This window comes from Crinia signifera, chromosome 6 (genome assembly GCF_055691185.1).
Source record: "Crinia signifera chromosome 6, ASM5569118v1, whole genome shotgun sequence".
Lineage (NCBI taxonomy): Eukaryota > Metazoa > Chordata > Amphibia > Anura > Myobatrachidae > Crinia > Crinia signifera.
The window spans coordinates 176,589,703-176,613,862 of NC_139222.1; the positions used below are offsets into that span (position 1 = coordinate 176,589,703).

At 41.6% G+C, this 24,160-nt stretch overlaps 1 protein-coding gene across 5 annotated transcripts in view; it reads left to right on the forward strand.

Moving 5' to 3' along the window:
* The window catches only part of CEP112 (centrosomal protein 112), a 404,486-nt gene that overhangs the window by 280,384 nt on the left and 99,942 nt on the right, over nucleotides 1-24,160 (forward strand). For 4 of the 5 annotated variants that reach the window (XR_014444546.1, XM_083148204.1, XM_083148203.1 and 1 more), the window contains exons 22-23: nucleotides 760-822; nucleotides 15,187-15,336. Coding sequence is in view for 4 of the 5 variants with exons in the window: in XM_083148204.1 (XP_083004330.1) it covers nucleotides 760-822; nucleotides 15,187-15,336 (213 nt within the window). In the remaining variant the exon portion in view is untranslated. The remainder of the gene's footprint in view (nucleotides 1-759; nucleotides 823-15,186; nucleotides 15,337-24,160) is intronic. The other variant, XM_083148205.1, reaches the window with a different exon arrangement.

The window sequence follows — 24,160 nt, forward strand, 5'->3', positions numbered from 1 at the left end:
TGTGAGGAATTGTCACCTTTTTTTGTTCCTCTCTTCTTTTCCTGTGGTGGTTTGCTTAGTTAATGTTATTTAACATGGCCAAAATTGCAGCAGAATGCACTGGTCACTGACAGTGCTGTGACTAACAGCAAAATATACCCTTGTGTGAAACATGGGGTTTACAGTCACTATATTTTATTTATTATGCTGATAAGTGGAAGCAGCAAGCCCATACGTTTTCCTTTTCAAAGATTAAATAAAATGTCAGCTTTGAAATACTCTGCCTGCCAAACTATTATAAAAAAAAAAAGAAAGAAATGTTTTACCAAGTCATTCTGTAGCTGCAAAATGTTTCTCAGAACTAGGGTTTCCCTTGTTTTACTCAGTATGAAGAGATTTACCAAGCCTGATTAGTTAATGTGTCAGTATAATGCCCCTTTTACAGATGGCGCTGTTGCAGCAGATGAAGTCATCCTGAGCTCTTCTCGCCCAGCCAGTTTCCCCCTTCTCTCGGCACAGCTCTTTGTTTTTTCTAATAATTGGCACCAGACCCAGATTTTTTTCCCTCTCTCTCCCCTCCTTTCAAGTAATGAATAGTTGTAAGCAGATCAAAGGCGAACCGTTCTGCTTTTCTGGCTGCTATAAAAGGGCGTTGGAATTGGCTCCATGCCCGGTGACTTCGGCATGCAGATGAGGTGCCAAACACAGAGGTCAGTTGCAAAGTGTCTCTCCCTGTTCTTCATCTCCACTAATCTATTTTTTTCTCCCCTTGCCATGCAGGCCGGCAGCAGGTTGATGCAGATTGAAAAGGAATATGGAGAAAAGCTTGCCAAATCAAAACAGGTACGTTAAAGATGGGTTAGTACATTCTGATTACCAAACACAGCCCCAGCACACAATTAGTCAGAAGCAATAAAGTCATTAATCACTTCACTGACAATTTTCTTTAAAAAAAAAACCTGTCAGAATCTTTTTGTTTGTTTTGTTGCTTTATATATATATAAAACATTTTAAGAAAGTATTTTTAAGAATATACTTAAATATTTTATTTAAAAAAAAAAGTCTTGCACCCACTCATATTCATAGCCCCCCAATGGTAAACTTATTTCCTACCCTCCACCCCATTGGCAATATACTTCCCAGTGGTCATAGATCCTATTAGCAGCCCCCTTCCTTCTTAGTAGAAATATAGACCCTTTTATATAACCTACTGTCCCCAATATACAACACCCCTGTTTTGTGCACCTGCTGCTCCCCTAATGTAATCATTTCAAAATACCCCAGCCATCACCTTAGCGGTAAAATTACTATAATGGGGCATTACCACACATCCCCCACCCCCAGTGATAATAGATCCCTCACAGAGGTATTACACCCCACCCGCATGGGACATTACCCCTCCCCCTCCATACGTGCAGCGAAGAGCAGAGTTCAGTGATCAGGCTTCCCGCTGCAGCTGATATCTGCACTTGTGCAGACCAACCAGATTGTTCCCAGTACATGTGCTCCAGAATTTATTTATTTATTTATTAACAGTTTCTTATATAGCGCACACATATTCCGCAACACTTTACAGAGAATATTTGAAAATTCACATCAGTCCCTACCGCATTTACACACACACAAACACAGACATTCTAGTGTTTATTTGTTGGGAGCCAATTAGCCTTCTAGTATATTTTTTGGAGTACCTGGAAGAAACCCACGCAAGTACGGGGAGAATATACAAACTCCGCACAGTTAGGGCCATAGTGGGAATCGAACCCATGACCTTAGTGCTGTGAGGCAGTAATGCTAACCATTACACCGTCCGTAGTGCCCAGAATGCCTTCCGCATAGTGATCTGGGGCACAATTCTAGCAAGGAGTGGGATTCAGAGAACTTAGAGGTGATCTCTTTAAAAGCTGGGTGACGTAGCAAGGTGGCTTGATCATGTGGGATGTGACCAATTGCTATAACCCATTGCGTTGCCTTCCATGTGATTATGCCAATTAAAATGGTTTGGCACTATGGGCATTGCTGAATTTTTTAAATATATAGAAAAAAATTCCATGACCTGAAGAGCTTGCAGTGTACATTACAAATTAAATACATAATACTTATGTGGATGTACACACACATATATATATATATATATATATATATATATATACATATATATATATATATATATATATATATATATATATATACATTAAAGGAAGCTCCACCAAAAGCTAAAAATGCTGTTATGGGGGTTTTAAGTACAATGTTAACACCCCCAAAACAGCATTTTTATCCAACCAGTTAGCTGGTTGGAATGAAAATCTGGTAATACAGGTTGAGTATCCCTTATCCAAAATGCTCGGGACCACGAGCATTCCGGCGGATAAGGGAATTTTTTTTCGGTTTTTGGAATAATTTTTTTTTTAGGCATGCTTACCTGTCCCCTGGTTGTGCCCGGTGGTCCTTCGGCGTCCACATTTTCCCCCAGAGTCCACAGCAGGCCTTCAGCACCATCTCCGGAGCACTGTCCCAGGACTGTCCCAGGAGTGCTTTGCGCGAGTTACAAGGCGCGCCGGTGACGTCACCGGCGCGCCTTGGAACTCGCGCAAAGCACTCCTGGGACCACTGGAGACGCGGGAGAGGATGCTGAAGGCCTGTCATGGACGCCGGGGGACTTGGTAAGTATTAAAAAAAGGGTTAGGGGGGGGGATTCGAATTGTTCCAAAAAAACATGGTTTTTGGAATAATTTGGATAAGGGATCTACGGATACGGGATACTCAACCTGTATATGTCAGCAAAAGACAACTCGTTTGCTCTCAAGCCCCAGATAATGGATGAAATTGATATTTAGACAGATTTAACCTAGTTGTCCGAACAACAATTTTTGTCTGTTTTCAGCATTTAGAGGCAAATTGCTGATTGTCACTTGATTTCATACATTACTAGATTTTCATTCCAACTAACTAGTTGGTTGAGAATTTGTTTAGTGTATGGCCGGTTTAAGGAGAGACGGGCTCTAACAATCTAGAGTAAAGCAATAAAGTCTGCCTAGGAAACTGGATCTCTTACACAAATTGGTTTAGACCACACAGGTCTCCGCAGAATTGAGTAAAACATTCTTGCCCTTAACTTTGCCCAAACCAAAATGTTCGATCTAAACCAAACATATAAAACATGAAAAACAAAATTGTGCTTTATATTTATGATTCAGACAAATGTATTTATGATTCAGACAGTTAAGCATCGTTTGATGCAAATAACTTTATTTTAACCTTGTTATATTGAAGTATGATCATGTGTGCATTTTAATAAAACTTTTACCCAAACATTTCCAATTATCATTTTAACCTGCAGATTTGTCTGGGATTAGGTTATATACATGTATGTCTCATACATGTCAGTAATATATATTTATAATGACCATTATATTTTCTAAAGCATGCAAATAAATGCATTTCAATTTTTAGTCAAAGAATTTGTTTAATGCACCCGTTGACTACACTCAGTGGAAGCAGATATTTTGTGGGTCAAAACAATATTCATGAGATTATGTCCTATAAATTCACTACAGACAGTACTGATAATAATGCTTAGGCATGGAAATGGAAATGTAAGGAGCTTTGTCCAATATTTTACGTGTGTTGATGCCACTGATACCGCATGTTGTTAGTAAAGAAAAACCTGACCCTTTCAGAATTTTATATTTTGCTCTGAGATCCTCCACTTGTTTTAAAGGACAATACTAAAATATACATAACAACCAATTAGTTTATCATTTGAATGAATGCAAAAAAATAAAAAAAAAATTCTTGTATACCATTTGGATAAAATTCACATGTCTGCAATATTCTTAAGTAATCCAAAATCACTCTTAACGTCCATACACACTGGGTGACTATGCCCAGCATGTACGGACAGCGATGATGTCAATCACCGCTTCGGGGAAAGCCGCTCAGTGTATACCCCTGCCAGAGCTATGCAAAGCCGCCCTCAACACCGCTCATCTGCTGGTTTAACCAGCAGATGAGCGGCTTTCCCGGCGATGAACGCACAATAAGACTCTCCGCTAGCCTCCAAACTTTCAAGTGATCCCTGAAAACTCACCTCTTCAGGCAAGCCTATCATATTTAAGTTCTACACGCATAACCCTCTGAGGCACTTATGTATTATATAGATTCCCTTCCGAACTTGTAACTTGGTGGGACTGCTATACTATTACTGGTGCCTGTCCTTGTGTTTCCCTCCTATATCCCTATAGATTGTAAGCTTGCAGCAGGGCTCTCCTACCTCCAAGTCTGTCTGTTGTTACCCAGTTTGTTTTATCACTGTCTACTATTGTAAAGCTCAACGGAATCTGCTGCGATATATAAGAACCTCTAAATAAATAAATAAATATGCCACAGGTGGCGGAACATTCTGGGGTAGCAAAAACCAAATGTACATAAAGTTTGTGACTTAAGTGCCCTAACCAAGAATTTAGGCACAGCTAAACCTGGTTGTGACAAGCAGTTATGCTGTTTGGTGCTCAAAACTATTTAATTCCTTGTTAGACTTTTCCACATCAAAATCACAACACCTACAGTGGATGGAGGCAGCTCCACCATGGTGGAAATCTGACAAACTCTTATGTTACAAAGAAAGCCTCTTATAGCAATTCCATATTACAGTTCACTGAGCTCCTCAATATGACCCAGTGTAGTACCAATGTTTGGCTATTCAGATTGCATGGCCATACATACAGTATATGTAATATTTCATAAATACAGCCCACTTTACCTGTACAGAGGACACAAGCTGGCAAGTAGTCAGCAGAGTCTTTTGGTGTGTCTTAGTTTAGTCACATCAATTTGTGACTGACACATTTTTGACCAAAAAAATGCCCTACGCTAGAAGTTACACTGGACCTCGCGGCTCATTTGCATCAGACTTTTTGTCGCTAGATACAGTATATAAGGAGACATGTAGTGTCTCATGTCAAACCTAATGATGGTACATATTTACTGGGGTTAAAAAATGGATCACAAAAGAAGAGCAAAATCTTAGGGATGGAATTACTTGATGTTACGAGATGATACTCTGCATATTTCTTCTTGTTATTTTTGTTTTCAACCTGGTAGAGTAAAGTCAACTTAGTCACAAGTTGGCATGGCTCCCATTATTTGGATACTCTAAGTAGGCATCACTTATTTAGATGTGTACCGTATAACTTTATTATAACTTTATTATACCTTATTAGTAAGGGCTCTTCCTGCATTATACTGAGCTAATCTGTCATGGAGACACACTACCAAAATATGGGATGCATAAAACTAAGAGGATTTTCAGAACAAGGGGACTTTAAAACTGGAATTATGAAGAGTGAGAAGTAACATAAGGAAGAACTTATATGGGACGGGGGATAGATCCAGACACTAGGCTCCCAGCAGTTGTGGTGGTGACTCATACAATAAAAAAAAAAATCAAGAATGCATGAAACAAACATATGTCTATTATTAAAACAGCTTGAAAATGTAAATCCTTCTGTGGGAATGGTCAGGAACACCCCCAAAAATTAGTTCATAAATGTAGTAATTAAAAAGCATGGCCACTTGGCAAGTTACAGTGCAGCACATTGTCACATAAGGGTATATTTACCAAAATGCGGATTTGTAGGAGTAGACATGCTGCCCATAACAACCAATCAGATTCTGACTATCATTTACAGGTATCTAGCAACTTCTAGAAATAACTGTTTACTATATCTTCACTTACTAGAAACCTACACTTCAGCAAATATAACTCATATAGAGCAATCTCATGACAATTCTTCATCACCATTTTATCTTAATGAAACATTACTTAAGGACTACATTTGCCGATGTAGATACTCGCACCTACTGTACATAGAACTGCCTCTGACCTATGCCTTATCTCCTCTTTCATAACCATCTCTTATGGCCCATACACACTTGGAGACTTTGAGCCGAAAGCCGTTCACAACAGCATGTTTGAGCAGATTTCAGCTCAAAGCTGCCCAGTGTGTATGGTATTACCAGTAGATGAGCGGTTTTTAGGACGGCTTTGCATAGCGTTGTACTATGCAAAGCCGTCCTCTCCCCGCTGATGGCGCCGAGAAGGGGGAAAGCTGCTCAGTGTGTATGCACTGAGCGGCTTTCCCCCAAGCAATGATAGCGATCATCGCTGTCCATACATGCTGGGCATAGTCGCCTAGTGTGTATGGACCTTTACTCGTGCTTCCAAGATTTGTTATGGAACTACCTACTGTGCCTAACTACACTTTCCCCCAACATTACATGTCTCACATTCTCTCTTGCAACATGATTCTACACCACAGGTTTTCAAACTTGGTCCTCAGGACCCCACACAGTGCATGTTTTGAAGGTCTCCTCACAGAATCACAAGTGAAATAATTAGCTCCACCTGTGTATCGTTTAAAATGTGTGAATGAGTAATGAATGCACCTGTGCACCTGCCGGGTGACCTGGAAAACATGAACTGTGTAGGATCCTGAAGGCTGAGTTTGAGAACCCCTGTTCTACACTATAGCCAACCCCCCACCACCAGCACCACCACCTCCGAATCCCAATGACTGACAGCATTGCCCTCTCCTTGTAGTCTGTACACTCTCATGAGCATTGCCCTCTCTCTCCTAAGATGAGGAAGTACCTAATAATAATGCTAGAAGGTGGGCATGTTCTTATTAGTGTGTTCAGGAACAGTAATTACTAAAATATTTTGTATTGCTAGGTAATAAATCATAGTTTTCTGATGTTCTAGTTATTTGTTCAGGCCCATGTTTACCCAGTGTTATACAAATGTAGGACAGTGTATAAATGTATTAATTGAACTAAAAACATACATCATGAGGCAGATTTATTAAGCTAATCAGCTCCCAACTGTCAAGTTACAGGCTGGGTTTGAAAAAAGAATGTTAGGAGCTGTGTTATCACCGGCCACATTATCACTTCACGAGGCTTAATACATCTGCCTTTGTTCCTTTTTAAACATATTTTTGCTATAAGCTCTGAATTCATTTTTTTACATTTTCAACCAAATAATTGCATTCCACCATTATCACATTGTTTGCCCTAAACCATGGGTCTTCAAACTGTGGCCCTCCAGATGTTGTGAAACTACAAATCCCAGCATGCCTTGCCACAGTTTTAACACTCCCTTATAGCAAAACTGTGGCAAGGCATGCTGGGATTTGTAGTTTCACAACATCTGGAGGGCCACAGTTTGAAGACCCATGCCCTAAACAGTTCAAGTGGAGTAGTGATTGACTGGGTCCTCCAGATCTGCAGGCTGGAGATGTCAGGGTGAATTTACTGAAGGTTCTAAAATTAAAAAGAAGTAATGTTGCCCATAGCCAATAACCAATCAGATTCTATAATTTCTCTGTTGCATCCTAGAAAATTATAAGGGGTGTACAGACGGTTCAATGGGGCGGCCGTCAATAACGGTTCGATATCAATGGCCGCCGGGACGTGGTGGTTGCCGGCATTGAAGAGGAAGGAGGTAGAGAGGGACGGCGCTAGGACAGCGTGCAGGGGGAGGGAGGGGGGATGCTTCATATAGCAGCATTACTTTGCCTTCGATCCGAAGAAATAGACTTGCCAGGCAAGTCTATTTCTGCGTCGATACCGGGGGCCGCTCATCGGGATAGAATCTAGATCAAAGGTAGTGAACACTGTTCAATTTCGATTTGATTTTGCTTCTAAAACTAGATCCAGTCGAAAACATGTCCAAATAGAACCGTGTATGCCCCTATAGACAGAATCTGATTGGTTGATATGGGCAACATTACTTTGCTTCATTTTATAAGCTTTACTAAATTCTTCCTGTTATTTCAAGCTAAGTTTAATCAATACATAATACAATGTGGACACTGGCTCATTGCTCAATCCCAAAGGCTTTATCTTCTGGGACTGTGTCAGATCATTAACTGTCCTCTCATTTATTCATTTCTTTTTTGTTTGAAATGTTACTTTTTTGTTTAGTTCCAGGAAATCTCTAATGTTTACATATTTTCCCATCCAAATGGTATTGACGCTGAGGAAAAATACTTTCTAAAAGGGTATAGTTGCTGTTTTAGTATGGTCTAATTACATAGTACTGTATTTTTGTATAGCGTTTTCTTTTGCTTGGAATCGTTCATTATATCCTTACAATAGCCATATGTTAGTCATATTCTTTATTGTATGCTGAGATTCTCAACCTGTGGTGCCTAGTATAGTTTCAAGAGGTACTTATGCCTGTAAAATATAACTCAAAATAGAAAACTAATGTATTAGTATAAAATGACATCTTAGTTATGGTATAACTCTCCGACAGTCAGGATTCTAACGGTCATTTCTCCAACATTGGAATACCGACTGTCAGGAGCAGGTGGGACAGGAGTGCATTCAAGCTCCTTTTATGGCTCGCCACTCGCCACTCACCACCTATCCTGTTCTCCCTCTATGGGGGTTGTGGACTGCTACGAGGGAAAATAGCCCATGCAAATCAGGATTCTGACTGTCGAGCTCCTGACAGTCGGGACTGTAATGTCGGAGAAATGACCATTCATGAGTCATCTGGCACCCGGTAAAACCATTGTCTATTTGTCAAGTAGTTTTTTGTACAGGCATTATGGCCACTATATGTTGTAATAGAAGTGTAAATACTTTTTGTGCAAGATTTCAGTGGCGCACTCCATCTCCCTGATATATACATTTTGATCGAACTTTGTTCTCCAATGTCCGGCTGAAGGTCTTTTTGTACACTTTTGCATTGTGTCTTATATATGAAATTCTTTATGTACTCCACTTACTGTATATATACTGATGTATTAAATACTTGTAAACACAGAGTCCTACCCCAAACAGGAAGAGGAAGTATCCTCTGGGGTCTAAATATGGGCCATTGCAGATTGTGCTACACACCCTGAGGAAGGCCTAGCAATTGGTTGAAACGCGTAGGTGTTTTTGTCTGTGGTGGGTCCTGTTACCGAATTGGGGTCTTGTCTCTTTGGACGGTTTGGAGTTCCTGCTGAGGTGTTCCTGAGATAACATCTATCTCTACATATGCTTGCAGACCAGCCTTATGTATAAGGCCACAAATGGTACATGGCTCACTGTTCTTTTTTATTATTATTATTAATTTAATAAATTGTATCAGTATTACACTATGTGGTGTTTTTATCTGTGTATTTGAGGAATTGGAGAAACAATATCGGTGGAGTATGCTGAGGAGGAGAGATATCCAGTGAACCATTTGGTTTATATACGCGAGGCCTATAGACCGTACGGTTAATATCTGGTTGGGGCTTTTTGTCAATATTTGAAGATTTAAGAATATACTGCGCCATAAGATTTTCCTCTTGTTTTTGAGGTGAACAGACAGTTCTTGGACACAAGAAGATAAAGTTGTGGACATTATTGTAACCTGATAAATATTTAACTGCCTCTTTTTCACCAAATAGGAAGCGCATTTCCATTTTTGTCTGTTTATATTGTACTTAGGCAGGTGTGATACTGCAGGAATATAGCTGCTCCGAGTGAAGACCACCAAACCTTTTTACACACTTTTGCTTGTTCCCAAATATGTTTCAGTTCTCAATGTGCAGTATATATTTCTATTCAGGTTATATGTACCCTGTTGTATTGCCCTACTCCCTTATTCCCCTCGTCCCCTGCTCCTATTTGATTTGGGGTTTTTTTGGTGGATTCTGAGCCTGTGCTACTGTCATTACTATGTGATTCCACCATTGGTGCTCAATAAATAAAAACTTTCTTGTGCAAGTTACTGTACATAAACTCTTGAGAAAATGTTTCAGTGGCTCCTATTTTATATATGTCAATGACAAGCTTGTGGTTTATTTTAAACATGAGCATTGTTATCCCCTTCATCCAGATGTGTTGGATGAGCCGTGTCACATAATATGCATTAGAGTTCATTTATTAAAAGTGCACACTACCTGTAATAACAGTACTGCCACTTTAGTAGTAGTCTGCCTTTTTTAAATGTACATTTGAAATAGGTAATATTTCCTCTTTATGTGCTTTGTATATGTTTCTAGGTATGAAAGTCAAGTCATCCCTAACATTTTGGCTGTCTGTTGTTGGACTGCTGAGGGGTAATGAGCAAAACATAGCTGTGGGATGGAAGGAGGACATATATATTTAGGACTAAAAGAAATGGTCAGTATAACAACAAGTGCCAAATTGGTGGTAATAGGGAGTTTAAAGTCAAAATGAGAAAACTCCTCCCTCATTTGCATCAGATGGCTTGCAGGAGAAGACTTCTCAGAAGGTCAGGGTGAGGAATCCCCATCACTCAATTGTGTACCCAGCTTTAGCTCTGAGGGAAAGTAGAAAGAGACTTAGCTCAGAGTACAGTGAAAAAAGACTTAGCTCAGAGGGGACAGGGAAAATAGACTTCACTTAGGTTGACAGGAAAAAGAGTCAAGGCTTAGGGGGACAGGGAAAAGAGGCAAGGCTTAGGGGGACAGGAAAAAGAGGCAATGCTTAGGGGGACAGGGAAAAGAGGCTTAGCTCAGAGGAACATGGGAAAAAAATCTTCGTTTAGGGGGACTGGGAAAAGTGGCTTAGCTCAGAGGGTCAGGGAAAATAAACTTAGTTCATAGGAACAGTGGAAAAAGACTAAGCACAGAGGGTCAGGGAAAAGAGATTTAGCTCAGAGGGACTAGAAAAAGAAACTCAGGTTGACAGGTTAAAGACACAACTCAGAGGGACATGGGAAAGAGACTGGGTCTAGTGGGACAGGGTAAACATACTCTGCTCAGTGGAACATAGAAAATAGCCATAGCTCAGATACACAGGATAAGGAGTGTTATTATAGTTAGAGGAACTGGGCTCAAATGAGAGTGGGAAGAGACGAAGCTTAGATGCCCAGGAAGGTGGGGGGGGGGGGGGATTAGGGACTTTACATATTGGGGAGACAAGGTAAATCGACAATGCACTGGGACAGGGGAAAGGTCAGCCTTTGAAGGGACAGGAGATTGAAACTAGATATCACTGTTTGCTTTTCTCCTCAACCTTAGATAATGAAGCAGATTTATATTATAGCAGGGCACTAGGACCAAGTAGCTTCCTGGAAGAGAGATCCGGCTTCAACCTGCACTGGCTCTATCAAACATTACTGTTCAATAGGACTGTGCAATGTGGCTGTGAGAGAGTGTACAATATAGTGTGGTGTAATGTAAATAACGGATACTCCTACACAATGTACCATGAATAGGGGACACTGTGATATAGGCCCTTTTTCTGGTTCACTCGCAAAGGCAGATTTCTTCTCAAATGGACAAAACCATATGCACTGCAGGTGGGGCAGATGTAGCTTGTGCAGAGAGAATTAGATTTGGGTGGGGTTTTACTGCAAATTGAGATCCATATTGCGGTGTAAAAATAAAGCAGTCAGTATTTAATCTGCACAGAAACAAAATAACGCACCCAAATTTAAATCTCTTTGCACATGTTACATCTGCGCCCCCCCCCCCTGCAGTGCACATAGTTTCATTTGAGAAGGAATTTGCCTTTGTGAGTGAACCAGAATAACCCCCTACGTGTGAATAAGGTTGCATTACTGTGATACATAATATGAATTTGAGGCAGTATTGTGTGGACATGCCCCTTTCCAGTAAGAGTGGTGCACACTTTACCTACTTGAAATAAAGAAGGTGAAAATACCAAATCTCTGGCTGGCAACAAATGAGGAATACTATGGATGATGGATGTTGTTGGCTGGTGATGGGTGTTGTGCTGGTCAGGAGCAGAACTAGTGGCAGCGCTAAGGGGCATCAACAAATGTGGTACTTCTATGTTAGTTGGGCACCCACTATAGTAAGTACGCTCATACCCCCACTATTCATGTCAGTACGGAGTCGATTTTATATAGTGTGGCGAGTGCAGCGAGCCACCGAGCCCAAAGCGTAGCGAGCCCCGCGAGGGGACGCGGAAAACTAAGCAAATAGCTTAGTGGGCGCCCAACTAACATATAAGTACCACACATTTTAATGCCCCCATACACTGAGATTTGGCAGATCGGGCCGAGAAATTGAGTGAAATAGGCCCAATTAGCATGTGTGTGACATCCAATCCGATGCGCGGTCCCATGCGCATTGAATTGGAGCCGTAGAACATACGTACTACACGTAAGATCTACAGATCGGACCTCCTCCCAGCGGCGGGTAAAGGGGATTGCATGCAGAAGTACCACATATGAACTATCGCATGCGATCCTGCCACCCAGGAGGGTTCCAGGCGTCTAAAGGGGGATTGGATGTGACTTCTCTGAGGGGAGAAGTCACATAGTGTATGGGCACCTTAGAACATACTTAATTCATTGTAGTATGAATTCAGTAAGGTGTTGAAAATATTCAACATTCTAGTCCATGTGAATATGATAGCATTACTTAATTGTTGTAGATGTGTTCACTGCACAATCATGCTGAGTTCAATGGAGTATACCAAACTCATTGTTTTAATTTTTTTTGCACACCATTCTTTTGAAACGCTTAATGTTTGCGAAATTACATATAGACAGAAGTTTCTATACTAAAGTATGTGTGTGTGTGTATATGTATGTGTGTGTGTAAATATATATATATATATATATATATATGTATAAACCCTCAACCTACTGTATGAGCCTGTTGTGATATTTTTTTGGGGGGTATTGCTACCCTTCCCTGCTCTGGAGGCTCCACTTTATCTATCCCTTGTGCTGTTTGTTTCCCCAGTAACGAGGAATCGTGTTGTAATGAGAGTTTACACATTTTTGTTTTCCACATAAAAGGGGGAACATTCCTTTTCCAGAGCAATTCATTTGTTGGCAGTCTGTTCTCGCATCCCATAATCCCCTACTTCATACAGCTGGAAGAATTAGTGATGGCTTCCCTAACCAGGCCCATATGGTCTCCTGGTTATTCTGTGTGCCCTTAACTCTTTCCCTAAGCAGGGGGAATAAAATGTTATGCTTGACTGCCTAATATCACATTGCGTGGGCTGCTGTTCTTCAAGTCTCATCACTGCAATCTGTCCAGCTCCCATCTAACCTTTTTCCTAAGAAAATAACAAATGTTCCACATCAGAATATCAAATGCAGCATAATCGTTATGTTATTTGAAAAATCCAACTGTTCCCACAGCCGGGAGCTTGAAAGCCCAGAAAAAGTCTTTTAGAAGAGTCAGCCCCACCTGGACTCGCTGAAAGGTCCAGAGAAAGTGCAGCTCTGGGAGATACAATACCTTCAAAGCCTCTCAGTAAATTGATCTTCTAAGAAGAGTGTCAGGTCACGAGGTTGTCTCATTCATAGGAAGTTTGTCTCTGATCAGTATTAAATCATTTTACTAAATATTGCCTTTTTCTCGACATATACCTGCAAGATCACCCATTTTTATTTCCAGACTTTACACGTCTCCCAAAAATTGTTAGCTGCATATTTGAGAGCTGCAGGTACATCCCCTTATCTCTAAAGGACTTATTTAGCAACAGTATTCTGTGGCTCACATTCACCCCAATTTTTGTCATTGAGATCTGTAACTTAAAAAAAAAAAAATAGTACAATCTTGTCACTCAACCAGAGTGCAAAATAGCAGAATACATTTCCAATGTCATGCACGTGGGTGGCTACATTGCACACATCCATATCCTCCAGCTGCAGGTTCACTCGGAGGCCATGTGCAAATCAAATGTTACTATAAATGTGGCACTTAAAATATATTGTAGGTAAAAGATAGGTAACTTTTTTAAATAAGCTGGAACTCTTTGCCCTAATTTATTTATATGGCTTTCAAAAACTATTATTATTGACAAATCTTTATGCAGCCAAAGCTATGTTACCTAAACACATTTTATTAATATTTTATTTTTCCAGCAGCAAAGCACATACTATGCTATACGTGGAGTGTGTTTGATTTTGTTAGTTTTTCTTTTTTTTACTCAAGCTGTGTACAAACGGTGCAATTTTGGCAATTGATTTTGATTCTATAGTCAAAATCGCATGGCAAGTTAGTAAAAATCACACAGCCGCATGCGATCCCGATGCCCGCCCCCACGGGGTTGGTATCACATGGCTAAATAGACTGTGCAGGCAAGTGTATCTTGACTATGTTGCCTATAGAATGTATTTGGCCCTAAGATCGTGTAAATAAGTAAATCTTAAGGCCAGTTAGCCAAAATCGGATAGTCAAAATTGTCCATTAGCGTGAATTGCACCATTAATCTTCTAAAAATAGAAATATTTTTAAAATCTCTTCTTGTTGCCCGATACAATAGCTTACAAAAAAGAATTTGGGAAGGTTTAACAATGGTAGGTAAGGCTTTTGAGATATAAATATGTGGCTATAGATAGAGTAATCATTTTGGGAATGTACAAGGGCATGCCTATATGTTCTTTGACTAATGTAGGACAGGTTGTGTTAGAGTTATGTCTTAAGTCCCAGTTCCTGTTGTGTCTGCTCCACAGTGCTATCCGCCAGGAGCTGGCTTTTTCCACTGCACAGCATTTGTCGCTGTCACAATAGTAGCTCCTTTATAAGCGTTTATTCCAGACATAGCCATGTTTACAGAGCATTGTATTGAGGACAGCGCTGGCAGGAAGATGGTTTGCTCCTGGCACCCAATTGCTGACATATACCATAAGGCGCACACAGGGTACATATCCCATGCCAGACCACTGGAATGTCTGCAAACAGTACATGCGTAAGATGCAAGCTGAGTCGGCTCGCTGCCACGAGCATGGAAAGTCTGAGGCATCTTCACAAACAAACTTTTATGTCTTTCAGAAGAGCAATGACAACGTCAGGTGCTCATACAACAATACAAGGGTTTCAGTAATGGGGGAATGTAGAAACCCTGCATTTTAATTCACCCCTGTAGGGTTAACTTGAGACTAAGGACACATTGCGCTAAGTTCCACTTGAGTTGTCTTCTTGTCACCTTGTTTAAATGTTATGGTGGGTTAGCATTGAACTCAGTAGCTAAATATTTAGGAATCATTTTCTTTTTTTGTCACAATAATCCTTATGTTTATGTGTATTTGATGATAATATGGCTTTTTCTTGGAACACCTTCCTTTCCAGTCTTTATTTGTACTCTATTGCTCGCTGGCTAAGTATAGGGGTCACACATGTTAGAAAAACAGGCTTTAGTTTTCACCTTTTGGAAAATTCCAGATTTTCCCAATAATCTGACATGTCCAATTTCCTTTTCGTGTAGGTGGTGTGTGAGCTCCAGGAAACTATAGCTGCTATGCGAGAAGAGAGCAGCAGTCAGAAGATTACCATGGAGAAGAGACTTCAGGATGCAGCTCAGAACTATGACAGTGACAAGCGACAGCTAATTAAAGAGAATGAGAAAGTACTAAAGGTAATTACACATACTGATTAATTAGGTAGTAATCATATGTGTAACAATAAGGCCATTTAGAAACGAAGCTGGTCATTTGCCAACAGTTTAAAAATAATCTTTAAAAGATACTTTAATGCTCTTCAGAATGTGTTTATATGGCATTATATGGTGCCAGGCATTGGTGCTGTCTATTGTGAATCCCCCTGTAATTGTCTGATATGTCTTGTTGGTTCATGTGTTACATAAGCACAGAAGATGTATGTGGTCCTGGGGGTATTGGTGACCCAACCTTGATATGAAACTGTTTTAAGAAGCAAGTTGCCAAATCAAACCACATAAGGCTGAACCAGTCTATTAAATATAATAAGGGAAAAACAAATCCATGGGCTTCAACAAAACCTCTAGTAGTGGCTTACTCACCAGCTATAACCTGACTCAACAGAAACCTCTATTTACAGTTATTGATGCTACAAGTGTAGGCATAAATAACCAATTTAACATGAAAATCAGTTTTATTAACTGGGAGCATAGAATTAAACACAAATGGAAAATATTTGTGAAGGTAAAAAGATGTAATTATCCAACATTATCCAAACCTAATTAGCTGGTCCATAGTGATTGTGTCAAGTCCGCAGGTGAAAGTGTGTGTGTATGTGTGTGTGAATTAAGTATGTCTGTAGCTTGTGAAATGGAGACGAATCATATTTATACAATATGTTGCCCATTTCTTGCTACATGTTCTTCCAATTTGATTGTGATATAATTGGTCATAATCTTTTTACCCCTAAGTGCAAAGTATCAGGTCTTTGAGAAGTGGTGGTTTTCTAATACCCCACAACTTTCATTTCCTTGGCTGCCAAATGAATAGACTAGACTAGAATCATGTATTGCCAATGACATAAACTTCATATAGTATGTCAAGCACAGTGTCACGTTTCCAGCTATACAGAAAGTGTTGCTGATTCCACTTGTAGGTTTTACTTTTTACTGCATCATTTTGAGTTAGTAAATGAAGGCGATAAATAAATTGTCTCCAGCTCAGTCATATCATGTACATATTGCTGGGCGTGTAATACGCTTTGTATATAATGGCTGTACACTGTGCGTTGTTTTGTTAAATTAATGGATCGGGTGCCAACTTCAACATGACTGTAAAGATCTGTGGAACTATCCATTCCATCTTGCAAATCCCATTCAGTGCGTCCGTCTGCAGGGAAATATTTTAAAGGCCGGCAAATGTCTTTCAACTTGTTTATAAGAGAAAGCATTTGTGAAATGTACCTCCAGGGTTTTCCGGGAAACAAATCTGTGCAATTAAATACAGGCATCTGCAGTCATCTATCGTAACCTCCACAGAGCATAGAACAGGGTATCTGTGACACAGCAGGATTCTTCAAACATGACATGCCACAGTTCTACAGAATGACTGCTCACATCCGTTGTAATGGCTAACTTCCATGGACATGTCCTATAGTCTTGTCCATGACATTGTGTTCATTCATCAGACAAATTACGCTTCCCTCTGTGCCATTGTGCTTACATATGAAGCTATGTTGACATATGAGTTACCTGGTAGCATGTCAGAAATATAGGCAAGATGACAATATCGGAGGCTGATGCTTGTACCTTTTTTGCCGGATCATGCATATTGTGGTATGACTGGAACTGGCGTACATTACATTTACTTGGCTTTGACCTAGATCTATACCTACTTTATCACTTTGTTGCTGACCTGTTTTACATGTTAAGCTGTTTCAAAAAAAAGATCCATAAATGAGCAAAACAGTGCATTAATACAAGCATGGACTAAACAAATAAATCTCTGAATGCTGCAGCTGATGGTGAGTGCCTTCCTTTGGAATTATATATACACATTGTCGTGATGAAAGAGGATTTAAAGGTCCTCAGAAACGTTGACTACATTGACATGCAGACTTAACCTATTGAAGTCTGATTTGAGTGCCAGCCATTGGTTGGAGGTACAACCTACAAATAAACATACAGTAAATCACATCAGAATGGTAGCACTCTCTGGTCTTCTTAAAGAAAAACTTAACACATAGTGCCCCCCCTCCCCCCGCAGGGCTGCAAATGGACGATTTACATAATCATCCATTCGCAGGCAGGGAGAAATCATTCGGTGGTCGTCCATGGAACACTGGGCGTTCCCATATGCTAATGGGGCTGCCCGGCACCCCCCACCCTTCTCCACCCCCTCGACATGTAGGGTGCGTGCACCTGACGAACCGAAAGTTCGCCGTGGGTGCACGCACCCTCTATCTGCACATGCTCAGAAATATGTCTGCGCAGACACTAGACATCGGTCCTCCGTGCGAACGCACGGAGAACCGAATGAATCAAAATAAGACCCATAGGTCAAGCTTTCAACGTTTCACATTTATTTAGACCTCTCATCAGAATATACATTTTAAACAAACCATTTCTTTCCTTAAATAAGGCTTCTGTGATTAAGACGCCGGCTTACCTGCAGGCTCCATCAGTAGTACCAGCATGCCTTTCAATCACGTCTTAGAACCAAATGGGATATCCCTTGTGCCCTCCACATGCATCAGTGAGCCTTGGGAACCCATGTTCTTTTTTGCCAGTGAATTGCTTGTCCTTCCTTGAGCTGCTTTTGGTAGGTACTAGGCCCTGCCTACCAGGAAAACCCCACAAGACCTGATGTTTCTAGATGTTATGACCCAGTGGCAGGGCCACCAGCTTTGACAGCGCTACCTGCTGCATCCTAAGGACACAGCAAGCAGCTTTGCAGTAATGCTAGTGGCTGCAGTGTGCCATTTGAGTAACCCTGAGCTATGTCCAGTGGCAGCGCTCGTACACCCCTGCTTACATCCCTGTGTAAGCAGGGTGTACAAGCAATGCTCTTTTTCAGACAGGTTACTGTGTACTCTGTGAGGACCAGAAGTACTGTATTGTGGCTTGTGTAACAACATTTATGATCCAAGGATGCTTTTTATCTTTGGGACAACACAAAGATAATGACCTTCACATCCCTTTTAGTTGTCCCTTTTTTCGGTTTTTGATGTACAGTACTATACAGTATATACACACAGAGATCAATTACATATGTGCTGGTGCTGGAAATCTGTGTGTTTTGCCATTTCACTCTCTTAAAGTTTTGGAACCTTTGTATTGTTATCTGTGAAACAGAAGAAATGACATCTATAAAAGAGAGTCAAGAATCTCTGAAGCACTGCAATCTTCACCTACTTTATCTGACGCGCTGACTGCGGAGGTCACAAACCGCTATGAGTAGCTAGTTCAATAAGGCATCATATGCTGAATCATACTATTGTGACATGCTGTGAGTGGACATTCAAGGGATAGTAAATGTTTTTACAGGAGCATTGCTAAAACAGAATCTAAATAAAGCAGGGGTCTTTCTGTATGTCAAACAGTACAAATACTTTCTGTTATATGAAAGGCTACAAACCAAGCAGTCAGTGTTATATATGGCAGATTTCTGTTCACTGCCCCCTACTTCCCTTTTCCTTATGTCTTTAGCACCAAACAGGGAAGTTACAAATATAAACACGTCAATACTATATACGTAAAAAGCTTCAAACAGTCAGCGCAAGGGAAAAAATACAGCATTGCGATATTAATACAACTGAGTGTGTTATCGTTATTAACAGTAGCCGTCAATAAAACAGTGCCCAGTGATGGGTGAACAGAAAGAATCAAAGTCACTGACTATGGGCTATATTCAATGTGGTAGGAGAGGGGGATTTGTGTGACGAGGATGGCTTTTTTTGGCGAGGAAAAGTCATCCTTGCCATCCAACCCCCTTCGCCGTATTCAGTGGTTTGCAATAATCCGTCAGAGGACAGCAAGGATTCCATTAAACGGCGAGATTCGCTGCGAACCTGCTGCATTTTGTGGCGAGCCCCACCGTTTTCATGGCCGCTTTCACTGTTTCAACCTTGCCTCAGGGAACAGGTGAGGTGGAAATGTTGAGTGAAGGGGAGGCTGTTGAATACTCTAATGGTGAGCTATCGGCACAGCTTGCCATAAAGCTCGTCATCAGGGGCTCGTCCAGTGGCGTAAGTTCGTTCCAGTTACCCGGAGGCAAGATATATATTGGTGACCCCCCCCCCCCCCCCACACACACACATACACGCACACATACGTACACACACAACCCTATATAACCTTATATAAAATATATATATTCTGTTCAGATTATAGATAGATAGATAGATAGGTCGAACATATAAATTTCAGAACTCAGCCACAGAAGCAATATCGTTGGCTTTTAAATAACTGATTTAAACATCCAGGGAGAGGTGCCCCTTTGGGAGCAGGAGCCCGGCGGCAGATGACTCCATTGCCTCCCAGAGTTCTGCCTCTGGGCTCGTCGCCCGCAATGAATATACTCCCTATGGATATACATATTGGAGACATTACTTAATAACCTGGAATGGCCAGTAGGCTCCCAAAAATCACATACCCAATATTCCCAACCCCAGAACAATGGGCCAGTCGCTTCAGTTGAGCCTCTGACCGCTGCCCATTCAGTAAGTAAAGTGGGCAGGCGGCGACGACATTCTCGAGATGTCATTGTTGCTGTACAGGAGTACCCCCACTTTATTATTGGCATTTAGCTAGAAAGAAGAACTTACCAGCTCACTTGTAATGTACAGCCCAATCCTTCTTCAAAAATGTATGCCACCTTGCCAATAATTGCTGAGGTACTTGAACTTCCTAGACTGTTCTACTATAAGAGGAACTTAATACTGGAATTTGTGTTATGACATCTTTTTCAATAACAACAGGTTATTTTTTTTATTTTATTTAACTGCACATAATATCGGTCATCATATTTAATTTTATGCACTCTATTATTGTTTATTAAATTTGCATATTGAAATCCATATGCATATAATCATTCGTTCAGTGCACTAATCCCCACCTTTCCTTCTTTATGTACTACAGGACCCTTACCTTTTGATGCAGCTTGTCAAAGCAACCCACTCTTCAGCCACCCCACATGATAACTTGTTATCTATCTGCTTGCATACACACTGCTGTGTGACATATTGTGAACTTGGGTTGGCGTGAAGGAGGGGGCTCAAATTATATTTTAGCAACTAGGCCCATAACCCACAAGTTCCCCCACTAATACCAGTAGATATAAGCCAGCTTTAAATTTGAGGAAGTTAGAGAGGGACTCCACTATTTCTGTTTCTTAATTAATTTGCAGCTTGTTGTGATGATAGGAGGTGGTGCTACTTTTTCCTTCATCATTGAGAAGCAGAACATATCTGCTTTTATCATACTTTCCTACTTTTGAAAACTAGTTTCAGGGAGATTATAGCTAGTGATAGAATTTTGTACAGCGCCTCATTGAGGGGGCGTGTCATGCTCCACCCAAAGGGCGTGTCTAGTTCCATATATGGAGAAATTGTGAAACGAAATTGTAACATGGCACCTGGATGCATGAGTGTGTACTGCTATGTCTGAGGAGAATCTTTTAAAATGACTTATATCCTAATGTAGATGAGCCCCAAATCAGTTAGTTAGAGCTACTATACTTGCTAAAGTGCTGTAAGATGGTGCTGATGATTCAATGTAAATGTATCTGTCTCTCATTCATTTTTTCCCCAAAAATGTAACTGTGTAATGTGGGCTAGGTAACATGAGGGAGATTAGTAGACTAATGAGGGTGAGAGGGAGATTGCTGCTATTTCAGGAAGGTTCCTGCAGAATGCAGGAGGGTAGGCAACTATGCTTTTATTTGTGTATACATAAATAAGAGGGGATTTTACATAAAGCAAACTGACATGTGCTTTAAAGCTTGAACTTTTTGCCTTGTATTGAATCCACCTTTGACATTTTTTTTTATAACTGTTAGGTGCTTTCAGCGGCTACAAATTTTGAAGACTGTGATACTGCATCACACCTTATTATGTAAGTGATCTACAGTAAAATGTCAAGTAAAGCCTGAAGAACATTTGTAACCTTCATGCTTTACATATGAAAGCTGACATTTTGTAGGATTTGTGGTTATTTAAGTAAAGGGTTGTATGTGCCTAGGGTAACCACTCAGCAACAAAAGGAAGTAGTTGAGCATTTTGCATAATTTATCTCAGCCATCCTATGTATCCGTCACAGCACCAGATTTCTGGGGGAAATAGCTGGATCAAACTTAAGTTTCTCTGTTGCTTATATTTTTGTGATTTTCCCCTAGAATAATAAATACTGTATCACATCTTTAAAGCAATATGTAGAAAGTCCAAACTAGAGACCCATCCGCTATTAATATGTCTGAGAGAACAGCAGCAAAGTTTCTTGTTAGAAATATATATATATAGAGAGAGAGAGAGAGAGAAAGAAAGAAATATAGTTACACTAATTCCAATTAATGATATACATTGTTATAGTATAAAGTATAGGGTGATTATACCACTGGCGTAACTATAGCTCCGCAGACCCCGCGGTGGCTTGGAAGCGCTAGGCATGTTTGGGAAGCTATTGTTATGGCTGCCACCTCCGCATCTGGTGCTGCCGTGCTGCCTGCCCGCCTCACAGCAGCTGGTTATTAAGGATGCTAGAGGTGGCGGCGATCTCCTCTTGCATCCTAAATAATGGTCTGCTTTAAGGCGGTGGCCATTTTGCATGTGACATTTTATCAGGAGGAGCGTCGGGACTGCAGTCAGGAGGATCTGCTGTAGTGGCGGGGGGGGGGGGGGCACTCAAATTGAAGTTACACCACTGGATAATACTTCCTGGTAACAGTAGAATATACGTCCATAGGCACAATCTGGATGGTGCTGTAATCCTACTCAGCGTCTTGATGAACAGTAGCTTACGTGACTGCCATTACCACCAGCAGGAGTATACAGTGTTATTTCCTTAATATAGTATGCTAGCTTCTACCATAATTTCGTCTGTAAACCCTTGGTCCCGCTGTGGGGTTTCCAACCACTGTCATCAGATAAGCTGTGAGCGGCTCCTTTCTTATAGAACAACAGCTTTGTATAATCATTTACCTCTACCTCCCCCATGGCAGCCATTACATATGGGTTTTTCCCTGATTGGGTAGCTTTGGAAAGGAAAAAAAGACTCCTCCTGTATAAAAGGCTCCTCCTCCTTCCTGCTTGTGTCTTTTTTTCCTTTCCCTAAAAGCATGGGTAGCAGAAAGGTGGTGGCTTACCCTGCGAAGTTTTGGCTGGAAACCTCCCCTCATTCCCTTCGGGGCTATGGAGGGGAGGGAAGGTACCTGAAGAGTGCCTGAGTCTCACAGGCCGCATGCCGTCCTCAGGTATGGGCGGCTACAGGCGGTGGCGTCCTAGGTGGCCATGGGAGCGGTCATCTGTCCGGGTCCATCAGTTGTGAAGCCGGGCGGGCGTCTGGGACACTCGCAGCAGCATGGAGCTGCGAGTGAGAAGGCGTGCGCGCGCGGGAGGCGCCGGAAGATGACGACGGGCGCTGCAGCGTCAGCTGCGTGAGAGCGCACGCCCGGGAAAGCCGGACACGTGCACGCGAGGCGCGGCTGGATGACGCGACCGGCCCCGATTGGAGGAGGGCCGGCGCGCGGGTATATGAGCCGCAGCACTAGACACTATGTCACCAACGGAGCTCCCAGCTGTGTGTGCAAGCGGCGGCAAGCAGAGATCGCGTTGGAGACGGAAAGTTACCACTGGGTGGTAAGTGGGCTCACAATGTGAGTAATTATGCCGTATTTGCCGCTTGACACTGAGGTATCATGTCTTTTTAGACTAGAGTGCCTAAAAATGGAGGAAGAAAAGAGACAAGCCATGCAAAAGTCGGGGTAAGCCATCATGAAATAGAGCAGGAGATGTAATTGTGTTCATGGATAGTAACTAAGGGCTTGTATTATGCAGGTCAGACAGCAGTAAGGATAAAGCAGGAAAAGCCAGGCACAAGAAACAGCATGTTGACAAATGCCTGATGTGTGACAAAAACTTGCCAGATAAACACGTGGGCAGTGTATGTGAGACATGTAAAGTCCCAAGGATCCCATTGTCACAAATGTCCGGATTGGTGGACATGATTAAAACAGCCCTAACCGGGACTTTCGTGACCCAGGAAGACCTGGTGAAAGCAACCGGAAAAAGAGGGCGCTCCCGCATGAGTGAGGGAGAGTCTGGGGAGGAACCAGGAATCTCTACAGCTGAGGCTATAGAGGATACAGATGATACACCAGTGGATAAAACTGAGAGTGACTTCAGTGTGGATATGGTGGAAAATCTGTTGGCTTTGATAAACAAAGCACTCAATATAGAAGAGGCACCAGAGGAGCTTAAGTTACAAGAATTATTGTTTAGAGACAAGAAAAAGAGGAATAAAATTTTCCCATTGTCTCAGCCACTGACAGATATAGTGCTGGATGAATGGAAGCATCCGGATAAAAGGACTGTGGTCCCGGCTAAAATGGGGAAGATGTATCCTTTTCAGGCAGATCTCACTGCGGCGTGGGATGAGCTGCCGAAAGTAGACGCAGCAATTGCGAGGCTCTCCAAAAAGACAACCCTCCCCTTGGAGGACGCGAATAATTTCAAAGACCCGATGGAGCGTCGAATGGAGCTGGGGCTAAGGAAGCAACATCTGGTTGCGGGAGCAGCACTAAGACCGGCAGCAGCCATGGCCATCACTTCTAGAGTGACGCGAGAATGGTGTAATCAGTTGGAGGCGGACATGCTGGACGGCATAAAGAGGTCGGAGCTGCTCAAAACGGTGCAAAATGTACAGTTGGCAATCGAGTTCATGTGCGAAGCATCACTGGACGCAATGAGGCTGGCAGCTAGAGCGGGTGCGGCAGCAGCAGTGACCAGGCGGGCACTATGGCTCAAACCCT